Consider the following 26,052-nt stretch of genomic DNA (forward strand, 5'->3'; position numbering starts at 1 on the left):
CTGCTTGAGGTGGTAAAAGCTATGGGCACCTAAGAATAGTAATCAGATTTGAAAAGTGGAACAGTGAGAAGCAGTTTATCTGTTGATTTAGAATTAATCCTAGCTGGCTTTTTTAATATGCATTCATGTAAGCTCCTTACTGATCCCATCTTCTTCCACCAGATGTAGCTATAAACCAAATAGATGAACAAGTTGTAGAAATTGACCTTAAAGATATATTTGAACCAAATAAATAAGTTGTTAATCTTCTGGTTAATTTAAAAAGCTTTTGGTTGTTGTAAATAAGGAAGTAATTTTATTTCTGCATTTGTAATATTTAACCTATTTTTAGGAGTAGATATAAATTGTTTAAATCATGCTAAAATTAAAGGTAGCCATATCTATCTATCAAATGCAAAATTGCCAAATGTGATGGTTATATATTCTTTAAAATGTAGAAAGAGAGATTGTTCAGTAAATCAGGTACTAATCACGGAGGTCATGTTGAATTACAGTATTGCGTGTAATTCAAAACAAAAATGTATTGATGAAAAAAGTGTTGTGTTTTATGTGTTTGAAGTGTTTTAAGCAACATTTTCTTTTTTTCACCAGTGAATGAGTCAAATCTTTAAGGCCTACTTTAGTGCCAGGATCTGTCATTTCTGCTTATATTGAAAACTGCCATGGAAACAGAAGAAAAGCATTGGTATTATTCAACATGATTAAACTCTGACTGACTCTGAAAAGAAGGGCCTTTTCTGGCCCGAAAAATCATATAAAGTCCCATTCTTTATTTGCTTAAGATATATGTGAATTCCCTTTTACAGTTTTTAGCTGCTGTCTTTTTAGGGGCAAAAAAATATAACAGGTGCTCTTTTAAGACAGCATTTGGCTTCTAGTATTTTGTGGTTATAAGGGAAGAATTTTCCTTCTTTTCATATGAGCTAACTTTTCTCATGCTTCTCTGTTCTTTATCCTATGCAGAGGAAGTCTTACTTTTTGTAGACAATAGGAAGCATGCCGCAAATTTAGCATAATGTTCCTTGATTTATATATGTCTCTACTGAGTCTGAAGTATAATTTTCACTATTGCAATTAAAATTTTGTTAGCTTGTTATTATGTCTGTGGTTTGTCAGGGAGGCAACTAAGTTCTCTCATTGATCTGGTGCTATCTCTTTTATGAGAATTCCTGTAGCTTTAGGTCACTTGTGTCACTATTTAATCGGTGTATGAGAGAGAATGTGTGTCTGCATGGCTGGTGGAAGGATCTCTTTTTTTGGAGGGGATGTTTGTGGGTGTTTTTCCTGTTGAACTGTGTTGCAGGGGAAACATACTACTTCAACATTGTCACCTACTAATCTTGGTTCATTCAGTTCTTGGTTAGCTGAAAGTCATGAGAATTTCAGTTTTTACTTTGCTTGAAATAGAACTGCATCCACATAATTTAACCAGTATATGTCCATTCTGCCAAGAGCTGTAATTTGATCTTTACTTCAGCACTTACTTTACACTTCTATCCTCACTGTTTTGCCAGAGGTCACCTTTGCCTGTCCCTGTAGCCAGAGTAGGGAATTGACCTGGTGGAAGACTGAGCTAGGAAAGAAGTTCTGGATTCATCATGAGCATTACTTCTGGCAGACAGAGAAGACAGGAGTGAACAGAGGCTACAGGAACAGAGATAGATATTTTATATGTCATTTGCTGTTGTTTAGTGATGTTTTTATTTTGGGTCAGCCTGAAATGCTGTTTTCTGTAGGTGACATTCTCAGTGCCCTAACTAATGTCGCAGGACGTAAACACCCATCAACAGTTCAGGCCAAACAGCTGAAGATGTGCCTTCCTATGATGCCTGTGGTGCTTCATCTTGTGACATCCCAGGTAGATTTTTTTTCCCCAAAATTTGTTACACAGAGGACAAACTCTTACAGTTTCCTGAAATCTAATTTCTGTCAGTCATGATCGGAATGAGTAAAATAGAAGTTTTGTTAACGCAAAGATATGTTGATGAGTATTCCAGCTATGAAGCAACATTTGATAAATATGCATTATATAACAATGGTAATGATGGAAGCAAATGCATATTTTGTCCTCTTTCTTGTTTTTTAACATGTGAAATAATTGTTTTACTTTTTCTGGTCATGAGATATGCATTTATGTAATTTTTTTTTTCAACTTTGGCTAATTTCAAATAGGTATTTCGTCCCCAGATAGTCACAAAGGAGTTTCTTTTCAACTATGGCATCTTACTTGTGAGTATAAAGTAGAAGATAAATATTTTTACAAGATATACCTATGCATAAAATTTTGGAAATTACTTTAATGAAATGAAATTACATTAGATTTCTAAATTGGAGAGAGAAGTTTATTCTGAATGTGTATTTTAAGCTTTGGTTGTATTCAAAACTTTATATATAATCAAAAAATACTTTCTGTAGTAATCTATTTATTCAAAAGGAAACTATGTACATATTTGATAAACTGAGAATTTCCTGTGAGCTTTATTTCTGAATAGTAAAGTTTAGCTCTAAATTGCATAGAATATTCTCTCTGAAATTTCATACTAGTATTTTATGAGCAGAAATGAAAAAGAAATTATAATTAATCTATATTTAAGGTATTGTTTCATCTTGTCATATTTTTCTTCTTACCAGTACTTCTAAACTCTGTTTAGTTGATGGAAATCTATGGAGCTGAGATACTGAACTGATGTTGACTTTTACAAGCTATTTCTGACATTACCCATAGAAAATGAATTTTTTAGCTGTGCCATTGGGTAGTAGAGGAGAAATGAAGTAGTACAGCTCTAACGTAATTTTCGCATATGAAAACAATTGTTTATGCTAAATGAGAAATAAAGGATATTCTAAATTGCAGATTAGAGCTAAGCCAATGCTTTTAAGTGCATGAGTTCATAAATGACAACTAGGTATTTATCTCCAAATAGCATGAAGAAATGGTTTGCTTCAAACAATTAGATTCAACCTATGTGCTCCGAATTTCTTCTCTTTCTCCTTTGACTCTTTATTCCAAGAAAATATGGTTTAATTTAGCTCTACTAAAATGTTTCTGTAAAAATTAGCATTAGAATGATGAAAAAAAATTTGAAACTGTAGATGCTGAATTACAAAGCCCTTTCTCCCTTTGAAGCATTTGTAACTAGGCAGTAGATTTATTACTGGTTTTCAATCAACCTTCTAGAAGGTGAAATTCTTCTGTCAACAATATAGGTACAGCAGACCAGGTACAATGAAAGTTTTCTTTTGATGTTACTCCAGCTTGTTTGAACTACTGACTGAGGAAGTCAGGCTAGCTCAGCTTTCCTCTCAAATCAAGGAGGAGCATGTCAGTGTTTCCTGCCTCTTGTCCTGACTCCATTGAAAAAGACATTCAGGAACTTATATACACTATTTAAATTTACACATGAAAAAGGAAGGGACAGTAGTATATCTGAAAAATTATTTTTAAATTTTAAACCACTTCATGTAACTATGTTATGATATGACTAATATAATTACATCTGGAAGAGTAACTATCCAGTCTATCAGGCAAAAATCTATTCTGGATATTTGTGTTTAATTAACATTCCCACTAATGCCTATAAAGGGACATTTGATCATCACCTTGTACTTTTTCAAAATACTATGCTATAACTGAGGCCCCTAAGACTTTAGCAAGGAAATATTTTTGTTTGTTTTGTTCTTTTTTTTTCCTGATTTATTCAATAGTCTTGTTCTCAACAATAAGAAATTGTGCCGAGTGGAAAGATGTATGCTTGGGATCTGGACAGAAAAGAAGAGTTATTTTCCTGTAAAGGTTGTTCATTGAGAATTTTTTTTTTCTTGCTGCTTTGAAGTTACTTCCATCATCACTGTAATTTTCAGTAGTGTTGAGCAAAGAAATTGAGAGGGAGTCGGGACAGTCCTTTCATGTTTTCTGCTGTGAACAGAAGTACGTGCAAGACACGCCATGCCCCAAAGGCACAGCTAATAGCAGGCTCCTGGGGGTGTGCGCAGGACACAGACTCACCTGTAGTGAAATACACGTACACCATTTCTCTCCATTGCTTGAGAAACCCCAGATAGTTGTATTTCTTTAAATTACACATCTTTTCCCCGTGTTTCTAATGTAAAATTAATAAGCATTAGTAGCCAGAACAATTTTTGCACCAACTACTTTGATGTTTCCAAATCGGTCTTTAGATGACGGTTGTGTGAAACTGTCTAAAAATGTGTAAACAGAATAATTTGCTCTCTTCCAAATCAAGTTAATTAGATGATACCTAGTAATTTTCTTCAAATGATCAGGAAGATAACTTTTTTTTGGAGAAGTACTTGCTTTTTATTACTCCTTCCGAGGTGCTTTTAAATAATGAAATATATAATTGGTTTCTAACTCTGTTTTTAATTAGAGAAGAATCCTTCAGATGTTTCTTACATATTGTGAAAAAGATAACTCATGTAGAAACTTCTTCCAATTTAATATGTAATAAAGAAAATTTAATTGCTAGTGAAATATAAACTAATGCCATTTTCCTAAATACTACATTAGTAAAAAAGAGCATAGTACACATTCTGCTGAGAATTTTCCTTTCTTAGCAAGTCTTAATAACATCTTTTGCATCCAAATGAAAAAAACAACTTTGCATAGAAATGAAAGCAAAAGAACAGTGGGTGTTATTGTACAATATTTACTTAATCCAGATTATTAATATTATATTGACCCTGTGCCTTAATATGATGAGGAATTTAGGTGATTTTTAATAGAAAGTTTATATATGCATTTTTGCATGTTCTCCTGATTGTAACTGTGTACCTAGCATGTGTAGTATGCATAGAGATCAAAAAGATGATACAAATAACAGAAAATTGTATTTTCTGAAGGATCTTCCATAATTTTAGTGAGTTATTTTGACATAGCCACATCCAAGGTAGTTCAAAGTCTTCTAAGAAATTAGTTTTCCATTAACAGTGAAGACATTAAATTAATTATATTTAGCTAGAAATATTATGATTTCTGATACTAGTCAGAGCAATAATCCTTACTGTACTCCACATTTAAGGTTCCAGCAGCATTACAAACTTGCAAAATTGCAACAGCTAGATCATTGGTACTTTCAGTTTTAGTTAATTATTATGAAAATTTATCCTCATGTAGGTGTGATAATATTTTGTGTTTACACAGTTTTTCAAATAATTTCTTGTTGTAATTATTCAGTGATTATGCTTTTTAATATTTTTTCCTAAATTGTTTTAACATAAATGCTGCTTCTTTTGTAGGAGTTCATCAGATCAGTAGATTCAGGAGAAACAAACTTGGATAGAGCAATAGGTGGGGTAACCTATGATGATATTGCAGTAGTTTTAGACACAGATATTCTAACTATTGAATTTTATGAAGGAATATGATTACTTTTACCAACAGGGCAAGCTGCATCAGAAGAATTGATTAAGACTACTTTATTGACCTTTGAAGCACTAACAGAACATCCCAGCTTGCTGATGACCCATCGCTTGACTGTAAGTCTGACAGCAATTTAAATAGTTGCAGGCTAATAGGCCTAATTCCATTTATAAATAGAAAGTTTTGAAAATTTAAAAACCATTTAAAATATGGTTTAAAATGTATTGTGGTTCTATTTGACAGGAAAAATGATAATCGTTTATAGAGAATTTTCAAAGAAGCAGCAAGACATTCAATCTACTGTATTTAGTTGAGAAATTAGAGGGAGAATGAGAAGGACTTAGAGTTTAGAAATAGTGGTTCTTGATTCTGTGTGTCTTCAGCTTCAATACAAGCATGTTGCTAAACATTAGCGAAATTATCACCACTATTTATGCATTCTACATAAACATGCATTTAAGAACAACGTGGCTTGGAAACACCACCTCTGAGGATCGATCTCATTCTATCATATGAGAGGGGTAATAGATATCAGTAGATATCATATCATATCTACTGATGAGGTTTTGTGTTTGTATTGGAATTAAGTTAAAGGCACACACTCAGTATAGCACTTACATCAAGAAAGACATCAGCAAATAAATAAGAATAAGGCATGTTAGGGATTGTGCAAGATAAGAATGGGTGATCTTAGAAATCAAGTGTGTTTAGAAGTTGGATCCTATTTGGTGTGTGTGTTAGTTGAGTATTTAAAGTCTTAATAAGTGAAACAATAAATTATAAGTGAAAATAGTAAAATTAATCCAAAATATAAATTTGAATTTAAATAAGTTTAATAGAATTTTCTTCATGAATGCTCACAAGAGTTTTATGCAAGAAAATGGTCCTTATGCAAAAAAATCTAACCAATTAGTAGTCAGAGAGGGAGTAGTACAGAACTGTTCAATTTACTTTAATAGGGCAACATTGTCCTAGAAATGAAATGTTAAGTGTAGGTGATGTATGAATGCCTACTGATATCTCCCTACATGCCTGTCAGCCTGCCTCTCACTATATCTGTATCCTAGAATCACCTCAGTTTTAAAAAAATAATTGCTTTAGTTTTGTGAGTTACCAGTGTGCCTTATATTGATATAATTTTTTATGGGGGTCCGTCAGCAGAGACTGAAATTGCAATACCTTGCACATTAAAGAAAAGTCCTCTATCTCTTTCAGCTTTAATGGTTGAAATGGTTAATTTTCTCTGGAAGAGATAATTCCTCTTTACAAATCTTCTTCCCTTGCGCCCATCTCCACATTTAGCAGAACTTTTTCCTGAAGCCAGGAAGTGACTATCCTTGTCTCTGTTAAGTAACCCGTGGGTCACAGCAGGGGAGTTTTAAAGTATCTAGATTTCTGGAGAGCAGTTTACTTCATGTTGAAAGTTTTAGATGTTTCTTTAAAATCCATCTTAATGTCTCTGTTATGTAGTTAGAGATAAAACTTCCTTCCTTACTGGACAGTGCTTGTCCAGTAATTCTGACACATACCACTTTTGTAGTTTCCCTGGTTTAGGTATAAAATTATATCCTAGTCAATGAACATCTTCTCATTGTGTTTTGTTTTGTTTTGTTTTGTTTTTGGTTTTTTTTGTTTTTTTTCTTCTTTTTTTTAAGAAAATCTGTTACTTCACTCACTGATTTTCATAAATAACAGCTCTTGCTAATTTAAAAGAGCCCTCCTGACACTTAGCAAATAGTCATTCAGACATAAAATAAAGTGGAGAAATTGCCTTGCATTTTGTATGTTAAATTCAAGAAATTGTCCATTGTAATTAATAATCTCTAACCACATCTGCCACTAGTGGTGCAAACAGTAATTAGTTTAATACTATTTATGAAGTCTAGTGTGCTAATTATACTTGAATGTACAGCATACATTACTTTAGAGGAAAGTGGTACTTCATCTTCTATGATGCATACAGACTATTTTTGGAAATGCTGTTGCTCGAGGGATATCTTCTAATTGCTGCTGGCTGAGCATGACTGGAATCTATGAATATAAATTCCAGCACACAGCAGAACTTTGTGCTTTTTTAAAATGTTGAAGCAAGACATGTTCAAGCTGCCAGATCAATATTTATGTATAACAGTGGTTAATAGGACTCTTTTACTGGAGAGAAATTTAAATCCTAGGCTGAGCTTGGAAGGATGAGCCTGGATTACTTATTTAGACCAAGTTGTTTACAAGCAGGATTTTAGGGAGTGAGGCTGGGTGAAGGCCAAAACCTTCTTGAGAGGATGTAATTTTTTTCTACTCTTAGTGTGACATTTCTTCAAAGTCTCTAATCAGAAATTAAATGCATTTCTAATAAAGTTTAATTAATGTAATGAAAAGTGGGGCTGTATTGAGCAAGCAGAAGCAGAAAGTTTTTCATTTGAGTTCTGTTTTTAGTTTAACTGAAATGAAAATTGTTTAAATTAATAGGAATTTAAGAGCAACATTTTAGTTTCTTTCCCACTTTGAGAAGAATTACTTGTTCTGGGTTTTAGTTCATGTATGATTTACTTTTATGTTCATACTTTAAACAAAGAAAGTAAAAGAAATTGTGGGGTTTTGTGGTCAAATTTCTGATTGCCATCAACCAAAATCAATTATGCAGGAGATTAATTTCTGTGGAGACTGACTGTGTTAGATATTGCTAAGTGTGATAAAGTCAATGGAAATTAATTGAAAGTGCTTAAATGAAAGCCAGCAGTGAGCAGTAATTTCATTTTACATGCAGTTGTGTGTATTTTTACAGGATATAAAGTAAAAAATAACAGTAAGTGTGACTTGGCAAATTTTTACAAAACTAGATTTTCAGGTATGCAAATATGCTGTTGAAGGTCATTAAGAGTCTGTGTAGACTGGAATGAAATATTAACTCCAGTTTCTCAAACTGGCACAAGCCAAATTTCTTGTTTCTTCCACCTACCTAAGATGTAAACATACTTACTAAATTCAGATACTGTTATAATAATGTTGATTTTCCAATTTTGGTAAAGATTTAGATATAATTAACAGGAAGAATTTGTGCTGACTGTATAATTTGCATTTTTCATTTTTGAGTTAAGTATATTTATTTGCCTGAAAAAAGGACATATGCAAATTCAGAGCATTTAGAAAAGTGAAGCTCTTGATGGCAGATGGTTCCTGTGGGAGTCCTTTCTATACTCCAGCTAGCTTCCAAAAATGATCTGTGTATTGCACATATAATCTTTTACTCAAAACATTAAAGTAGTTCTCTGGTTAAGGCAAAATTTGTCAGCAATGATTCTCTTCCTCAAGGTTTTAAAACTTACTTTTAAAAATCAGACTAAAATGAGGGCACCTAGAACATGATGAGTTGCTTGATGGGAAGTCAAGGGAAAAGTCGTATGACAGGGAAACCTAGTGTTTGACAATATGAGTTACTAGTTTCAATAAAGATGACAATGCAAGGTAACACAAGGGTTAGAAACTTCTGCAAGTGCTTTTTTATTGGTTCAGCATCAGTGGTGTTCTTCATCCACAGGCTATTCTAATCTAACCACTGACAATTTTGTCAGTGTAGGATGTGACTATATGAACATGTTGTACAGAAGTTTTTCAATCACGTTCCCTTTTCAAGTAGATTAAAATACTACACTGCATGTGGCTTTCTGTTCATTAAGCATGAGACTTTTTTGTGAAACCAGTTCTCTACTAATTGACATACTGAGTCAGTCAATCAGTGCTGTCTCTTCCCCGAAGTAAGAAAAAGCCAAATATTTAATAAAAATTCTGAAGACTTTTAAATAAAAATTACAGAAGTGTTATCCTTATTCCCAACCCATTCTAATATGTATTAGATTATTTTTTCTGTTATGTTCTGAGAGATTACTGATGATATTAAAACACTGAGGAGTGTGCTGTGCTTCAAGCAAATGCTTTGAGAAATTTGAAGGCAGGAAGAAAGATGATTTGGGGTTGGAGCATATCTGTCATGAGGAAAGGCTGAAGGAGTTGGACTTCTTCAGCCTGGAGAAGACAATTGAGAGGACACCTCATTAATGAGTATAAGTATCTAAAGTGGGGAAGGGAGGAGGGGGGAGAAGAGGATGGAGACAAGTTGTTCAAAGTGATGCTCTTACCTCACTAGTTAAGTGTTCCTTGCAGAAACTACTGAATATTCTGGAGACAGATGTTCTGGTTCTGGATAGAATACTTGTATTTCCAAAAATATTTTGACGAAGTCATGCACCAAAGGCTTCAAATTCATTAGTGGTCCTTCCCTCTTACCCACAGGCTAATCAACTTCTAACTAGTTAAAATTTACTAAGTGGAGAATAGAGATCAGTTTTTTAAAATCTAGGTATTTTAAAAGTGGTGTTTTACAAAGGTTTGTTGCAACATGTGCTGCTAATCCAAAACAGAGAATGGATAGGGAGGTGACATAACTGACTGATGACACCAAATTATTCACAGTAGTGAAAATTAAAACTGACAGAGGAGTTGCAGAAGGTTTTAAGATTTGAGTGAAAGGAAAATAATAGTGTGCAATACTGATAAATGACAAGTAATGGACATAGGGAAGGTAATTTCTACTGTACATATGCAGTGTCAAACTCTAAACTACTTGTAACTCATAGAAATCTTTTGGCATTATTTTTCTATGGAAGTGGTAGCTTTATACTCAGCAGTAATCAGAAACAACTAACTTATTAGAAATCACTAGTAAATTATCAGAGAAAAAAGCAGAAGACTGTGCATGGTGCATTCAAGTCTCAAATACTGAATGCAGTTGTGGTCATTCACTCTCAGACGGAATGAATTTTATCAAGAAAAAGTACAGCTTGATGATGCTAGGAGGGTCTGAGTAGAAAAGAACTTAATCTTGGAAACAAAGTACTCTAGTGTACTATTATGAATGGCATGGGAAAGATGAGTTGGAAATAATCATTCATGCTTTTTGTAAAGTAAGAATATGTGGGTGTCAAGTTAGCTGCTTTAAAATAAGCAAGGATATATCTTCATAAGGCATAATTGAAGTGTAAAATGAGTGCTGTAAATATTGCACATGCTAAAAGTATAAATACATTTAAAATAGGATGGGACAAATACATGTGAGAAAAGGCTAAATGAAAAAATACAGATACAACGTCAGCTTAGGAAGTTTCTTAATTCAAGAGGTACTTTTTAGAAACTAGAGGTGTGTGTTTATCCTTGCTCTATTTCTCATACTGTTCTTCTACTTCATTCCAGCTGTCTAAAACAGGATTACCAGGTTTGAGCTATGTTTTTTTTGGTCCTCTACATATATTTGTATTTGGGAGATGTGAATGTAGTGTGTATGGATGTTTCTAGAATTTCATTGCTGTTTTGGGTACTGATAACAGCACAGTTATGGCAGCACAGCCTTGGAATGCCATCATTACAGAATTATACAGTGGTGGCTTTGAGCAGCTAGGGGTGTGTTGTGAACTGAATATCAGGCTATTTAAAAGATGGTAGGAACTCATCTAGAGCTATAATCGTATTCATCCTATTTAGTCTGTTTAAGCTTAAAAAAGAATAATTTCCTTTTTTTGTTAAGCAATCTTAGTGATAAAGACTGAGACAAAAAACCTCTGATTTATCATCATGCATAAATGGCGATTTGATTCTACACAGATATCAGCAGCCATTCAAAAGAGGAAGAAAAAAATCCTTGTTTGAATATTCTTCTATTTATTTAGGTGCCAAAATACCAGTACTATTCTTCTCTATACATGAATGACAGACACATTTGAAATTTTTACTGGTGAATTTGTTAAAAATATTTTATGTACTGTTGCATTTCAGTTTATTTCACCTTAATAATAATGTGCAAAGTTCATACCTTGTTTACAAATTTATATACACATCAGTGAAAAACAGTGACCCAAATGGCATGGAGAGAGAATTCGGGTTGTGGTGTTAGGAAGTATCTGATTTAATGTTCATATAAAATTTAATATATGCTTCCCCCTTCAGCATATGCATTCTGATATGCTTTTGCATAAAAAAATAATTTTCCATAGTATCAGTGCTTTATTTGGTTGATCTCCCCACTGCACTGAACTAACATGAGGCAAACACCTTCTATGGAGAATTCCTTTCTAAACTGTTTGTTTACTTAAACTGAAGTTTGTATTAGAAAAAGTTCAGAAGAAGCTACAATGGTCATTTAAGACCTAAAGAATCTTCTTTACAATGACAGTTGAAAATATATTTATCTTAAAAAATACTTATGGCTGGCTTAACTACATTCATTATTGTGGAAAGACTGCTGTTAATGCTAGATTAAAGTGAAAGAAGATTTTAAGTTTTAGAAATTGAAGTTGCATTGTACTGTTGTACACTGTCATCTTAGTCAGTGTAAGTCTGAGTCAATGCTCCTGCTGTTGAGTGATTCATAATATCCGGGCGCTCTAGGTTGGTTCAGATAATCAAAGCTGTTTCTTTTCCTCTTTTTTGTTCCACACCTTTAATTTACTGCTTATGTGTGCTTCATTTGAGAAGCTTTACAGTAGTTGAACTGGTTTCTTGGACTGAAAGACCTTAAGTACATACAGTTTTTTTCTTACCTCACTGGTATAACTGATACATTACCATTTGGAGAGCAGCTTAGAAACATGCACTAATGGAGTTATTGGAATGCAGTGTAGTTTTATTATTTAAGCAAAAAGACAATGAAATATTTCAAAATTATGAAATGTTACAAAAGTCACAACATCTGTGATATATAGCATTATCTATATAGGTATAAGGGCTATTTGTACTTGAAGAGTAGTTTGGCTTCCATACCTCAAGCAGAATCCTTTTACTTCTTTTATTGAAAGTCTATAACAAGAGCTGTTGGAATGCATGAAATAGAAGCCTCTCTGAGTCCCTCAGAGAGAGAAAAAATTTCAGGGATTGAATTGAAGCCTTTAGAGAAATTAAAATATATTAAGCCACAGACATGAAGTAAGAGTGTAAGTTTTAGTTTTAAGTAAGTAGAAATATACCTTAAGTGCCTTAAGAGACTGTGTTATCTAGTAAAAAGCCCTAAGGCCTAGTTTTAAAGTTCAGTAGTGCTACCTTTTACAACATTAACTTAGCTCCAGACATAACAAAAACATAGCAAAACATTGCTTGCATTTCTAGATGGAATAGATAGAGCTATTTACATAAACAGATGATATTCTATACATAGATTTTGGGTAAGAATTTACTTTCGTACATTAGAATTAAGCTCAGATTGGTGCAGGAAGAATGTTTTAGAATCCTGTTTTTAGCTGATTGGATGATACATGAGTAAAATCCTCCTGTATTGGGGTGAAAGACAACACACAAGAAAGAAGAACAAAAAGGGAGCTGCTGCTGCTCCTGCTTCTGCTCGGATATCGGGACTTTATGCCAGAAAGCTTTTAGCACAGACTTTAATACTCTGAACTCTTTGCCTTTGAGACTGATGTATTCATGCAATAAACAACTTTTCAACAACCAACAACTGCTCTTGTCTCTTCGAAGATCCAAGACCTATGAGAAACTTGACAAAAAGCATTTTGTAGTAGTTTTTTTCAGAAATTAGAAAAGCTAAAGTAAATGAGTCCCTTAATATCAGAGATTGATTTAACAGAGTCCACCAACCAGCAGTGAAATAGCTGCTAACTGCAGTTATTGCTGGCTAGAGGCTAACTTCAGTTAGTGACCTTTTTCATGCATACTTTCAGCTTCCATAGATGTTTCTTATTAGTAGCTGCATGGATCTAGGGAAATTTTATCTTCTCATATTAATTACTGAAACAAAACACATGGGGGATTATAATGCAGTCTTGTTACGCCAAATCATATCCATGGTGCAGTGAGAATCTACATAGCAATTGTATTTGTATGAGCAATTCCTGGGACAAGGTGTGGATCCATGATGCATGCTTAAAAATTGCAGGGCTGTCCATCCATCCTCTCACCAAAACCCAAGCATGGTCTATCTAAATAAATGATATTTTAACAGTGATTTAAGAATTAGAAACTATCTTATAGAGAAGACTAATGATACACTATTTTTGTAACTGAGCCATAACCTAGTTTATCATCAGTTGATTTCAAATGGAGTTAAGCTGACTAGTCCTATGGTAGATGACAGATTTGTAACAGTATCCTCATGGACAATAAAAAGTTGACTGGATTATATTTTTTCATAGTGCAATTCTTTAATAATGCAAATTTACATTGTAGTGGAAGACTGTGTATTACCGGAAGGAAAGAAGTTGAAGTATTTTCAAGACTCTATATTAAGCTTAGGGATATTTCATTATAGGTAGTACATCTTTTCTGATGTATTTGAATTCTGTGCCATTCTGTTTTTCATCTGAACTCTATTCAATGATTAGTTTATGGATTAAAGCATCAGGATTAAGATACTCTAATACTCTTTTTTTCTCAATATCTTACATCTTCACTGAATTCTGTACTTTAAAAGTCCCTGTCGGTGAATTATACCAAAGTTACTCTTGTTTTCTTTATAAAAACACATTAATGTCTGTAATTTTGTGGCAGTTTACCAGAGAAAAATTAACTTGGTGGCTTTATAAGAGTGATTATGCCTGAATTTCCATGATAATTTAATTCTTTGATTAAGGGCTCTAGCAGCAAAATAAACATAGATGACAGTGTATCTCTGTTCCAGCTTTTCCCTCTGTGAATCTTTGTAAAGCCACATCTTTGTAATTCTCTGTTTTAGGTTGAAGACTCTATCCTCCCACCACTTGTTTCTTTGGTCCACAGTCAGAATGGTAAGTATACAGACACATCAGCTACAGTTTCCATGAATTCCACAGTTTGTTTTAATTATATTTCAGTGTGGTCACATTCTTGGCACCTTTATTTTCAAGTGGAATGGAGACTCTTCAGCTTGCGGTTGCTCTCAGAAACCACATCTCTGCTTTTAAGCCACGAAGTCATGGCTGAGGAGAAAGGGGAGAGCCTCAACTCAAACAACAAGCTTCTGTCTCTCATTAGAGATTTACTGCTGCCTCAGTAAGTATAATATTGCTTCTGTAATGGGGAAATAACTTGATACGCAAACAATTTTGACAGTGTATTTGTTTTAGCCATCCTTTCTATGTTTAAGGTATTAAGTCAAAAAGGGAATAGCAATTAAATACTGCCAGAATTCTTTGCCCAACATCTCATCCTAAGTTTATTTAATATTTTGTCATATGCAACACAAACACAACTTCTGTGTGATGCTCATTTCTGATACTGTGCCTCTGGCTACTCTTAGAGCAAACCAGGATTTCCTCTAGCTTTTGGGCTGTGATTTAAATACTCCTCTTTGTTCTTCTAAGCAAGTCAGAACATTCTAACTACAACATCTTTTTGGGTTTTTTTTTGATATTGTACCTTTATTTAAGATGGTCTGAAAACATGTGGAATGGCATATAACTTTTTTAAAAGAACAATACATCGCGGATTAATCCTTCATGGTCCACCTAGAGGGTATTGTCTCTAAACTGCTGGCCTTTCCTGCTGCCCCAAGCAGCAGGAAAACCCTACAGCAGAGTAGATGAAACTACAGCCTGTAGGCCAGATATGGTTTGGAACTTCATTTACATGGTTTATGGTCAAATGAGGCCTCTCATTTCATGCTGACTTTCAGGTGAGCATAAAGAAAGCTCTCTGTGTTATGCACACATTGACTGTGAGCTGGTAACATCTGTGAGTAAAGGGAAGGAACATGAAATGAGTACAGTAATGATGAGTCACCAGTTTTATTTTACATTATTATAGTAATGCTACGGTGTATTTTCATATGTGGTCCTCAAAAGTTAATAATGGCCAATATTTAGCTGCCCTAAGTGAGAAAATCATTCTCCACCCCTACATTAAATAAATGGAAGAAGGCTGGAAGAATGGATGCTGGATTATGATCAGAAACACAGTGTCTTTTCCAAATGTGAGATTTTCTCTGCTAATTGAGTAATGTTCTTGCAGTTTGAGGACCAAAATTTTATCCATGCAAGGTATTTAAACTTTTCTCTGTGACAGAGAACTGGATGGAAATCTTACTGTTCTTACAGCAGAGAAATTTATTTCCAACACCTCTCTTCACATTTTTTATCTTGTGGAAATGTAGAATGTATCAGTACAAATTAAAATGGCAACTGGAAATATTATTTTTAAAATAGGGTATATGCATTATTAAAAGCTGTCAGATAATTTTCTTCAGACAGGGGAAGAGACTTGAAGTCAAAGGAGACGGAGTTCTGTCCTTGCTCTGAAACTTGCCATTTGTAGACATGTCCGTCTTATACACTGTTTCTCATTGAACTGGAGGATGTGTGTTTGGAGGGATGTGTCATGCTAATTACAAATTAGAAGGAAACCAGCCAATAGACATCTGTCTCCAAACTTACTAGCTCAGTTGAGCGGAAGGGCTTTTCGGCCTGAGACTAAATATGATCCTGTGTTGGGGACTTCACTTGTGCCAACTCAGCATGTGCTGTACAGCAGGTGTATGACAAAGGGTCTTGCAGCAGTTCAGAATCTTGGATCGAGGGTTTATGTAATTCCTGAATCAGTTTCCCCATCTCATTAGTAGAAATGAGAAGGGAGGGGTTCTAAGAGTCAGTGTAATCTACTTGTAAAGATAATGTGAAGCTCTATCCTGAGAAATATGGGTTACTTGAAAACTTGCAATCTCTTGAAGCTGAGATAGGAGGCTGAAGAGCTTTTTGCTCATACCGTTTAGTCTTTCTGTTACTGGGTAAGGGATGGGACAGAATCTGACTCAGCTGGAGGACAGTCAAAAGAGAAATGTGATGGCCATTTGTTCATGGGCAGTCTGTGGAGGGAAGAAGATATTTCTACACCGTTTGAATCTACTGAGAACTGAGAGCTGTTGAATATGGAAGGGAGTGACATCCAGTTTTCATATGGGATATTCTTTTTGGGGAAGATTGTAATCTTATACATTTGTGTGTCTATTTTATTCCTATAAATATCCTTCTCAAATTAATTTGTTTAAATGTAAAACTGACTCTTGAAATAGAATGTGGGTCACTATGCATAAAATATAAATAGACTTCATTTTGAGATAAATGCAGGAGGGCATTGATTACTACTTTTTTCTCATCTTCTGTACTATCAATGGTAATTCCATTAAATATTTGTGCATTTACAGATCACAAAGTTAGCTTCCTCATAGGGTTTTGATTTGATTGAATGAAACAGTGTCATTAAGTTTCAGTTCATTGAAAGATTATTTTCCTGAACGTTTCATAACCAAAATGAAACCTACAGCTACAGACAGTGAATACATGGCAAATGCTTTATATACAGATTTTTTAATCAAAAATTGAAGCATCAGCTCTATTTAATTTTAATTACTAATATTCCTAGTTATATGTCATTAAAAATTGAGCCAGAATCAGCAAACAGAGAGAAATGTGTAAATAAAATTTTACTTCATTTGAAGGTTTATGTAGCTTGTTCTCAGTAGGCTACCAAGCCAGTTCTACAAGTTTGAAATCCAGGATACTTGACATCATATTCTTTTTTTAAGAGCTTAAGAGAGTCTACATCCCTTAATATTTAGGTACTTTTGTCAAGGCTGTTTATAGAAAAGATTGACAAAATAACTCCTTAGAGTGTAGTAACTGGAGTTCACAAAACCCTTATAAAATGCCCTCTACAGCTACTGTTACTAAACTGCTCTGTGTTATGAAGTGGCAGTGAAATCATTTGATGACTCATTCATTTAATAAAGTATCTCAAGCATGGTGTATTTTCCCTTCTAAGAAGATTCATATATTCATAGCTCCTAATGGCCTTTATTCAGGCAATGTGTTTATATTAATTGCTAAGACATTGACTCTAGTAATCTGCGTTTTCTCATGTGGTATTTGGTTTGATGGATCACTGCACCTTCCCTTAGAAATATCCTTTTCTTGTATTGTCTTGGCAGAGGGGAGAGGAGAGTTTCAAGGAAAAGGAAGTGAAGTGAGACTTTTTTATTGAACCTCAAGAAATTAGGATGCTAAGTGTTCTAAGTAATAATAGTGTCTCTCAAGCGTAATACTTAGAAAGCTTAAGACTGTTAAGGTGTACTCTATTAATGGATCATATTGATGTGTTTATATAAACAAGTATATTGCCAAGTGTTCAATTTTTAAGCTATCATGGTTGATTCATTTGTTGCTACTGTTAGGAATTACAGTTTTGGAGACTAAAATCCATGTCTTATGCAGTGGAAGATGACTTCTGGCACCTGAATCACCTGATATCATCTTTGATTGTTTTGGAAGATTTAGTTATCGACTGAAAAAAAATAAAATTGCAAGTCCCATTATGTTTGGTAGGAATATGTATTGCTCATATGTAGGGCTCTTGGAATCAGTGTCCACTAATGTATTGCAATATTCTCTTATTAAGAGACTTTTTACTGACCAGTGAGAAATGGAATTTTTGGGGGAACTGGAATCTGTTCTTTGTAAAAGAGAGAGTTTAACCACTAAAGACCTGAAGAACTAATAATTCTGTAGATATTCTAATGTGGTTTGCAACCTTACAGTGGCACATTCAAGTGTGTAGTAGCCATGACACATTTCCCATAGGCTGTGTGCTTGTGTAGGAGTGTGAAGGAACTCCCACTCCCACAGACTACATCAAGGCTGCATGGCCAGCGTGCTTGTCCCTCCTTGTCACAGGCAAGCAAAGCATCTCCCTCTAGATTTCCTTCCTGCACAAGTCAGAATGCTGAGGTGTGGTGCCTACAGAGAGGGGAAGAGCCAACACACAGTAGGGTACATGCTAGCATGAAGGCGGTGGGAAGTGATCCAGGTTCCTCAGTTCAGACAGCACTAGGGATCTCAAGACGTGAAGTAAAATTTTTAGTGATTTGCATGATTCCCCCTCCCTCTACCAGAACACTACTGTTTTTTCTTTTTGTGAAAGCATTTTGTTGCTCATAACATGGTAACCTACCATGTTACAATTCATCCTTTCATTTGTTCTTGATTAATTCTTCATTGGTATTTTTTTTGCAAATTAAGTTTTACACTTCCAGTTCTATTACTTCCATGTATTTGGAGTAGTGTGGCATTCTGCTGCAATAGCTGGGTCTTGTCCAGGGAGGTTACACAGCCACCAGTGACCGACATGGGAAGGCGACGAGATGGGTCTCTGGTTAAGCTCAGGAATCCAGTTACTGGGACGTCACCAACACAGGAACCAACTCAGGTTAAATCCAGAGACAGAGAGCCCCAGACAGAGGCTGGGTGATGGGTTTTGTGGGACAGAGCCAGGGTGGAGTTGAAGGTCAGGGTCTAATAGGGACAGAGTAAGGGAGAAACCCCAGGGGCTCAAACCCAATCAGAACACCCCAGGAGGGGTCCAGGGTGGAGCAATTCTTCCTGGGCTCACAGGGCCCATCACCCAAGGCAGAGGGTGGAATTTACTTTTCCCTGGCTTTAAAGCTATGTCTCTCACTTCAACACTTTATCTAAAACTAAATCTTTGCCTCCCTGGGCAGGGGCACCCCACAGAGTAGGACTAGTTGAAATCAAAGACTGTGTTTTGACATAGCTAAGTCTGCGGTTTGCTATGCTTACATCTTTTTCACTTCCATTATTGTGTCCTACTGCCATCCACATACATTTTTGTTTAAATACAGTAAAATTAGCCCCGTGTGTTGCGTGGGTATCTCTAGAATGTTAGTAGCTACAGCAAGATTCATTTTGTTTTTCAGCAGCCTGTTTTCCCTTACCAAGATTTCCATGAGGTGATACTTGGAAATGTTTCAAAGAGGTTTTTTTTGGTTTGTTTTCCTTCACAGCTCTCAGTAAACATTGCTTTGGACTACTTTTATATTCTTCTGGCCTATATTACTTGGAGAATTAGATTATGCTGCAGTGAAAGCAATATTTTTTGAAATTTGAGATAAAATGTAAACCTTAATGTGAGTTTCTCTCAATTTTGAGAAAAATAACTATGTATACAAAATATAGAGTTTAATCATATATAATTTGGTTGCATCTTCCTAAGCACTCAATAAATCTTCTACCTGATATTTTGAGGCTCATTTACTACTTGTCTCTTGAAGAACAGATTTTTTATGTATAAAATAGTATAAATCAATAAATAAATCTTGTGCATGTAGACAAGGTGAATATCTTATAAATATATTTTGCTATAACTTACAGTTATAAAACATGCATGTTTTATATATATGACCTGCACATCTATATATGTACATATCTATGTGCATATATATACACATGAACAGAATCATGCATATTATTACATATTTTATAATTATCTCTCTTTCTAAAAGTATATTCTCTTATTAATGCTGCTTTTAAATTTAATCTGATTTTAAAATACTGTTTCTAAGTGAGTCTTGTTTGTTGCTCTATACGATCTGAAACAGCTTTGTATTTCCATTGTAGTTATAAAGTCTGGAAATGGGAAATAATGATTTTTTAATATAATTTTTGACGTGTATCTCTTGACTTTTTTTTCCCCCACTGTTTCTGCCCCTTTCCCACCTTGCCTTTCAGGTATGAGCACCTTCTGCTGGCTCCAGACCCTGTGCCAATGTATGCTCTAAAATTGCTGGTGGCCCTGACTGAGCGCAGCCCTGCTTCCGTGAGGTGATACAACTTCACATTCTCTGTTGTTCTGGCTTCCTTCTGTTTCAATTTCTCCTTTCCTATTAGGAATTAGCAGATCTCACTATTGTACTACTTTGACTAGCACTCTGATTTAGAAAAATCATTGGAGAGTGTTAATTATAGAACACATCTTTTGTGTTAATTTTATATGATCCTGGTTATTTTATGTGGATTTAGCCAATGAAACATTAAAGACAAAATTGGAAGAATTTTAACATTAAAATTATCTTTAAAAATGTACAAAAACCCCAAACCAAACCTAAAATATTATCAAAATTGTTGTTCAGCTAAACATATTTGTGGACAAAGGTGATGTGTTTGTTAAATATTTACACCAGTCAATTCACTTGAAAGCTGGTCAGTTCTCCTGCAAATATATCTACCCTTCAAATTCCTAAATACAGATTTTAATTTTTGGTATAGGTAGACTCAGTATGTTTAGAAGTATCTTAATAACTCTTCCTTCTTGTTCCAAAATTTAGACTGTGATGGACAGAAAAAAACCCCAAAACTGTGTCATACAACTTAAACTTGATCATAGCAAGGAAGGATCTGTCTACCTGGATATGCCCAAAAAAATGTGATTATTCTTGTCATTGGCCATTGTCTATTTGTGGTGTCTGATAGTGTTATGGCTCAGAGGTTGCTGAGTATTGTACTGTCTTGCTTTGATTGATTGAAATCAGCACAAGAAAAAAAAAGAACCATAAGGAAATTTAATTTGTTTTCCCACTTTTTATTACAAAAGATGAAACATCCTCTTTTAATCTTTTATGATGCTACTGGGAATGGTGCTTTAATATACTAAGTAGACTACAAATTAACTAGGAAATAGAGTGGCTTGAGATTTTAAATGTTTTGAATTGTATAAAACAGTTTTCATTATAAAGAAGCTATTCAGGCTAGTATTAGGATTTTACGTATTCTAGAAACAAAGAGAATAGCTTTCCATTTTTAGATTTAATCCAGAGTTATTCTAGAAATTTAAGAGTTAAGAAAAATACTTCTGTAGCCAGAATTCTGGTTATATTAGTAGCACATTTCCTCTCTGTACTCAATTTGCTTTACTTGAGAAATCATAGATATTTGCCATTATGTATGGCACAATCTACCAATGCAGGTAGATTGAGGATGCACGTTCATCCTCATGGTCATCTGGCATCACACTGGAATTTTTTTCTTAATATTATTAAAGAGCAGCTGCAGATATTTAATGAACTATTAATAATTTGAACTACCAGTATGTCCAGCACTCATATTTAAGGACTGGCTGTCAGATTCCAGATTATAAGCCATCTGTAATTGTTGTGTTTCTCACATTCTTTACAGGTCCTCTTTTGCTTTCACTAAATCATTTGTTTGGCTGGGTTTCTAAAGGAGCACAGTTTAGGCAATTCCCTTGGTTTATCTTTTTCCTTATTCTTTGGCTTCCCAATAAATTTTGCAGGAAGTAGCCAATGCTTCAAAAGCACAAGGAAGGTGAATAATATATTCATATTCATACAAATTGCTGGTGAACAAAATGGAAACGAGGTACATGCTATAGTAAATACTATATCACAATTGGTTCTGTTTTGGTTCTATGAGTAATTAATCAGTATTCGTGAAGCTCAAAATTACTCAAGGCATATGCTCTCTTTGCTCCTTTCATTAGACAGATGGAAAGTAGCTGCAAAAATTGTGATGGGGAGTAAATAAATAACACTGGACACAAATCCTGTGGGATTTAACTTGTTATTTGTGGAAAAACTCTACTGCATTTTAGTACTGATGATACCGATGGTGATGGGAATCGCTGCATTGAGTCTCTATGGCTTCTTCAAGCTTACCTTTTATCCACAATGCCTGGCTTTCAAGGATGAATGCTTTTTACTGCAATTTTAAATGAATAAAAGTGGTAGTAGCAAAAAGATTGTAAAATGGCAAAATTTTAAATTAGTATCTACCTTGCTGTTGCAATGTCTTTTGAAAATAGTTATTGATAATACTATTCTGAAATAAAGGGTGAATTGGAATGAGGACAAGGGCTAGTGTGCTTTTATTTAGTTTGTTCCATATGAAAGCTTGTTCTCAGACATGTTCAGCTAATAGATTCTCACTTTCTTGCTCTTAATTAATTCTACTGATTTTCTTGCATATCACTCTTCTTACTGTCAGCTCGGGTTTTACCTGTTTGCTCTCTGATAGAGGCATCTGCATTTGAGCAGTTCTTATTTTAGCACTTAAAAGGAGACAAATGCACTCCATTTTTTTTTGTTTCCTTTTTTCATAGCTGATACTGTAAATTAACTAAATTGTGATATTAGAGGAAAGACATTCCATCTTCTTCCTACTACTTTTGGACATTTCTGTTTTCTATTACAGGTTGTTTGTTATATATGGCATAGACACAGATATTCAAATACAATTATATTTTTGATGTTTTTTAAGCTTATGATAAAATAATGTAGTTACAATACGTGTTTTGAATTCCTTTAATTAGTATTTTATAATACAAAAAATACTTTGTACTCTTTGCCATTGCTCCACTGTTGAGGTAATTTTTAACATTCTCTGTTGTGGGAGCGCTTCCACTCCATTGCTTTTCAATTTAGCAGTGAAAAACTCTACTGATATCCCATTAGTGTGTTACAGAATTAGATCTCTCACCAATGTAAGTTCTCTCTTGTGTAGGATGGTAGCTGTAAAAAACCCCAACTTTAATGTGTTTCTGGGGACACTTTTAATTATTTGGACATTTGATCATATGAGCATCCACAGGAAGAAAATCCAGTTTCAGAAAAGGATAAGTGTTTTCTTGTCTGTTTTGACCTGAATGGCTTAGAGTATAATTGAATCAGGTACCCTTTTGTACCTGATTTTACATCACACAACAACTGCCGTCTGATACAACCTCACTTAGAGTTTGTTTAATAAGAAAATAGCAGATATTGGAAGAGTAAGCTTTGAACCGAATTTTTCCATCAGTTGCCTGTTTTATACTTGGTTCCAAGCAAGTAGTCTGGCTTTAAACCTTTTAGTAGTATTCTGTTGTGGCTCTCCTAAATACCTACTGCCTTGTCTTCAAGAATTTTTAGTGTTTGGTGATAAAGAAAGATTGTGAACGTTAAAACCAGTGTAAGAATTAATAGCAGAGTTCATATTTAGCTATATTGAGACTGCTGATTTCAAAAGCGATCATTGATATTAAGGAAAGTTGTAGCTTCAATTAATGATTAATTTCCAGACTACTGTAAATCTGTATTAGTCATTTTTCCCTTTGTGTTAATTGCTCTTGGTGAACTCTGCCTGTGTAAAGTGTTTTTGGAGGAATAGAACTCACAGTGGGAGCAAATGTCTGCAGCAGGCTGAGGTGTGATGTAACTATGCAAAGTCTGCATTTAGAAAGAACAGTATCATATGTAACTTGTCCTTTTGTGCATATACACACAAAAAAATTATACCACCTTAATGTATAAGTTATATGCATAGATAGGAAGTCAGACATAATCTATAAAGGGTTGGGTTTTTTTTTGTTTCTGCTTTGAGTCTTTTATGCTCCTTGCTGTGGTCTGCAATGATCAGATTGCTGGGATTTTTTTCCTAGTAGTGAGGAGTTTATGTGAATTTCTTAGTTTCTCTTAAAACTAAGATATACCTATACCTGTATGATATACCAATTAGCTGCTCTTAAATGTTTTGACTGTTGTAATAGAATCTATACTGTGCTACTCCAGGAAACTTTTACTGGGTCATGATTCTTAAGCTGCCTTTTGACCTTACAAAGAACCTTATGAGATGTAGCTGCGTGCTCTCTTAGGCAGCTACTTGGCCTACCTTCAGTCAGAAACTCATAGCATTTGGTGACATTAATATATTTATCTGAAAGCTAAAATTTCTAAATTATGGAGTCTAAATTTTATGGGTTGCTAAAAGAGACAATTTTGGTTGCAAGGGAGACAGTAAAGGTAATAGAATAGAAGTGGAGGGAATGTCAGATATTGCATCAGATAATGATCATGGAAGTGGGACACATTCCAGTATTCTATTAAGGTCATTTCCTGAGGGAGAAACACCTAACTAAAATCTAATAGTAAGGCACCCTTCTTAGATGTATGATGAAGGACAGGGGACCAAATGAAGTAACCTTTCTCACCTCGTCTCCTTAAAAATAAATTTTCCAGACAAACATTAAGCTGCAGTAAAAAAAAGGAAAAAGCATCAGAAACCAAAATAGGAAGGTGCTGAAGATCAACAATATAAACAAATCTGCTGCTTCTAAATGCTTCTAAATCTACCTATGAGGATGATAGATGGATCAACCTCATATGTTGCAACATATTGTCTTGACCAAGCAAAGTAACTGTCATAGTGTCTTTGGAATCACCCAAGAATTCGCCAATTTTCAAACTTAGTTTATGCTACTTTTTGTACCTATGCATCATCTATTAAAGACCATAAAAGGCACATAGGCTATGTTAGTTATAAGTTGATCATCTTTTCATACACTATTATGATCTACATCAGTGTTTAGTTATGTTTCACTATATTCTGAAATGGTCTAAAATCTTTGCCCTGGATTTCAGAAAACAAACGGTAAAAAACCCCAAACAGAACCAAACCCAAACTTTTTGGAGTTCAGTGTGGTGTTTTTAATTGCTAGAATAGTGATTCAGTTAATTTGTTGGTGTTGTGCATAGATTGTCTTTGAACCTGATGTAGTTTCTTTGCCATTATACTAGAGGACTAGTGCTTTAGTGCTCTCCTTGATTAATGTGGTCTTATATTAATTGCTTTAAAATCACTCTGTTTTTCTCATTAGTCATTTTAATTTCCTAGTTTAAGGTTGAAGTGCTCACTTTAAAAAGTAGGCTTATCTCCTTCTAAATTACTTCTCTGTTTTTATGTGTTGTTTTATTTTCTATAATGAATATGGATAAAATAAAATGGAGTAGTTCTGATAGCAGGTAAGCCTTAGGGCCTAGTCCAGCTCAACTGAACAGTAGAATTACATGTTAGAGGTGTACAACATTAATGAGAAAATCACAATCCAGATGGATTTAGGGAGATTGCCAGAGGATGAAACTGTTTTATTAGAACTTTGGGGAATGTTTATGTAGATTTAGAACCTGATTTTGATTTTGATTATGCTAGTTTCACATCTATGGAAATTGAGCTGTAAAAACCCTGATTTTCCTTTTAGAGAGGTAATGGTAATATAAAACAGCAGAGAATTTTTATGAGCTTGCTGTTCCTACTGTTTGGTGTAATGTTTGCATCTATGCTGCTTTATCAAAAAACATCAGGCAGGAGGACTTGGCCAGAAACAGACTCTTGAAATGTTAAGTTTTGTGTCAGCTAATAACACTGTTGTCAAGTCGCACATCATTGTAATTCAAATCAAAGGCAGTGGTCAGAGTTCATTACTGCAAGGGAGTTCTCATAGTCTAGTCATGTACAGACTGTAATACTAATCACCATTTTTAATGTAAAACACAATTCCTAGTGTTACATTTTATAAAAGCTCCCCTTTAGTAAAGAAATAAGCTATTAACCTTAAACCTGTAATTTTGTTTCCTCTTTCGTGTTGCTGATCAATTACTGAATGTCTAACTTGTAAAAATATGAGATAAATATTTGATGTTACTGTTAAGTGAATTTTTGAAAATAGTCACATTGGAAGGTTCAAATAATGTAAAGCATTAAAAAGGAGCAAATATCATTCATTCTTGGCTACTTTTACTTTCAATAGTAAATTTTTTGCTTTGTGAATATAAGTAGCAAATGAAGAGTCAGCTGGTTGGGTTGCTACAGCTAGAGCTGCAGACTTCAGTGAATTCAGTCCTGCCGTGAATCATTGGTACAGCATGAAACAAATCTAAACCACTGTCCAGTCCATTCTCTTGTGTTCAATAGTAGGTGCCCAGAGAAGATTACAGGAAGGAGTCAAATGTGTGGAAATATTTTCTGGAGGCTTTCTCAGCCACCTATGAGGTTTTCTTCCAGAACCCATATAAGATGATGTGGTGTTCT

The 26,052-nt window shown here is 34.4% G+C and overlaps 1 protein-coding gene across 1 annotated transcript in view; it reads left to right on the forward strand.

Moving 5' to 3' along the window:
- ULK4 (unc-51 like kinase 4) overlaps window positions 1-26,052 on the forward strand; it is a 213,386-nt gene that overhangs the window by 67,453 nt on the left and 119,881 nt on the right. Inside the window, exons 25-31 of the mRNA XM_058833617.1 lie at window positions 1,737-1,858; window positions 2,173-2,229; window positions 5,257-5,308; window positions 5,402-5,496; window positions 14,109-14,160; window positions 14,260-14,404; window positions 19,927-20,019. Coding sequence (XP_058689600.1) covers window positions 1,737-1,858; window positions 2,173-2,229; window positions 5,257-5,308; window positions 5,402-5,496; window positions 14,109-14,160; window positions 14,260-14,404; window positions 19,927-20,019 — 616 coding nt within the window. The remainder of the gene's footprint in view (window positions 1-1,736; window positions 1,859-2,172; window positions 2,230-5,256; window positions 5,309-5,401; window positions 5,497-14,108; window positions 14,161-14,259; window positions 14,405-19,926; window positions 20,020-26,052) is intronic.

Source organism: Poecile atricapillus, chromosome 2 (genome assembly GCF_030490865.1).
Source record: "Poecile atricapillus isolate bPoeAtr1 chromosome 2, bPoeAtr1.hap1, whole genome shotgun sequence".
NCBI classification, from domain to species: domain Eukaryota; kingdom Metazoa; phylum Chordata; class Aves; order Passeriformes; family Paridae; genus Poecile; species Poecile atricapillus.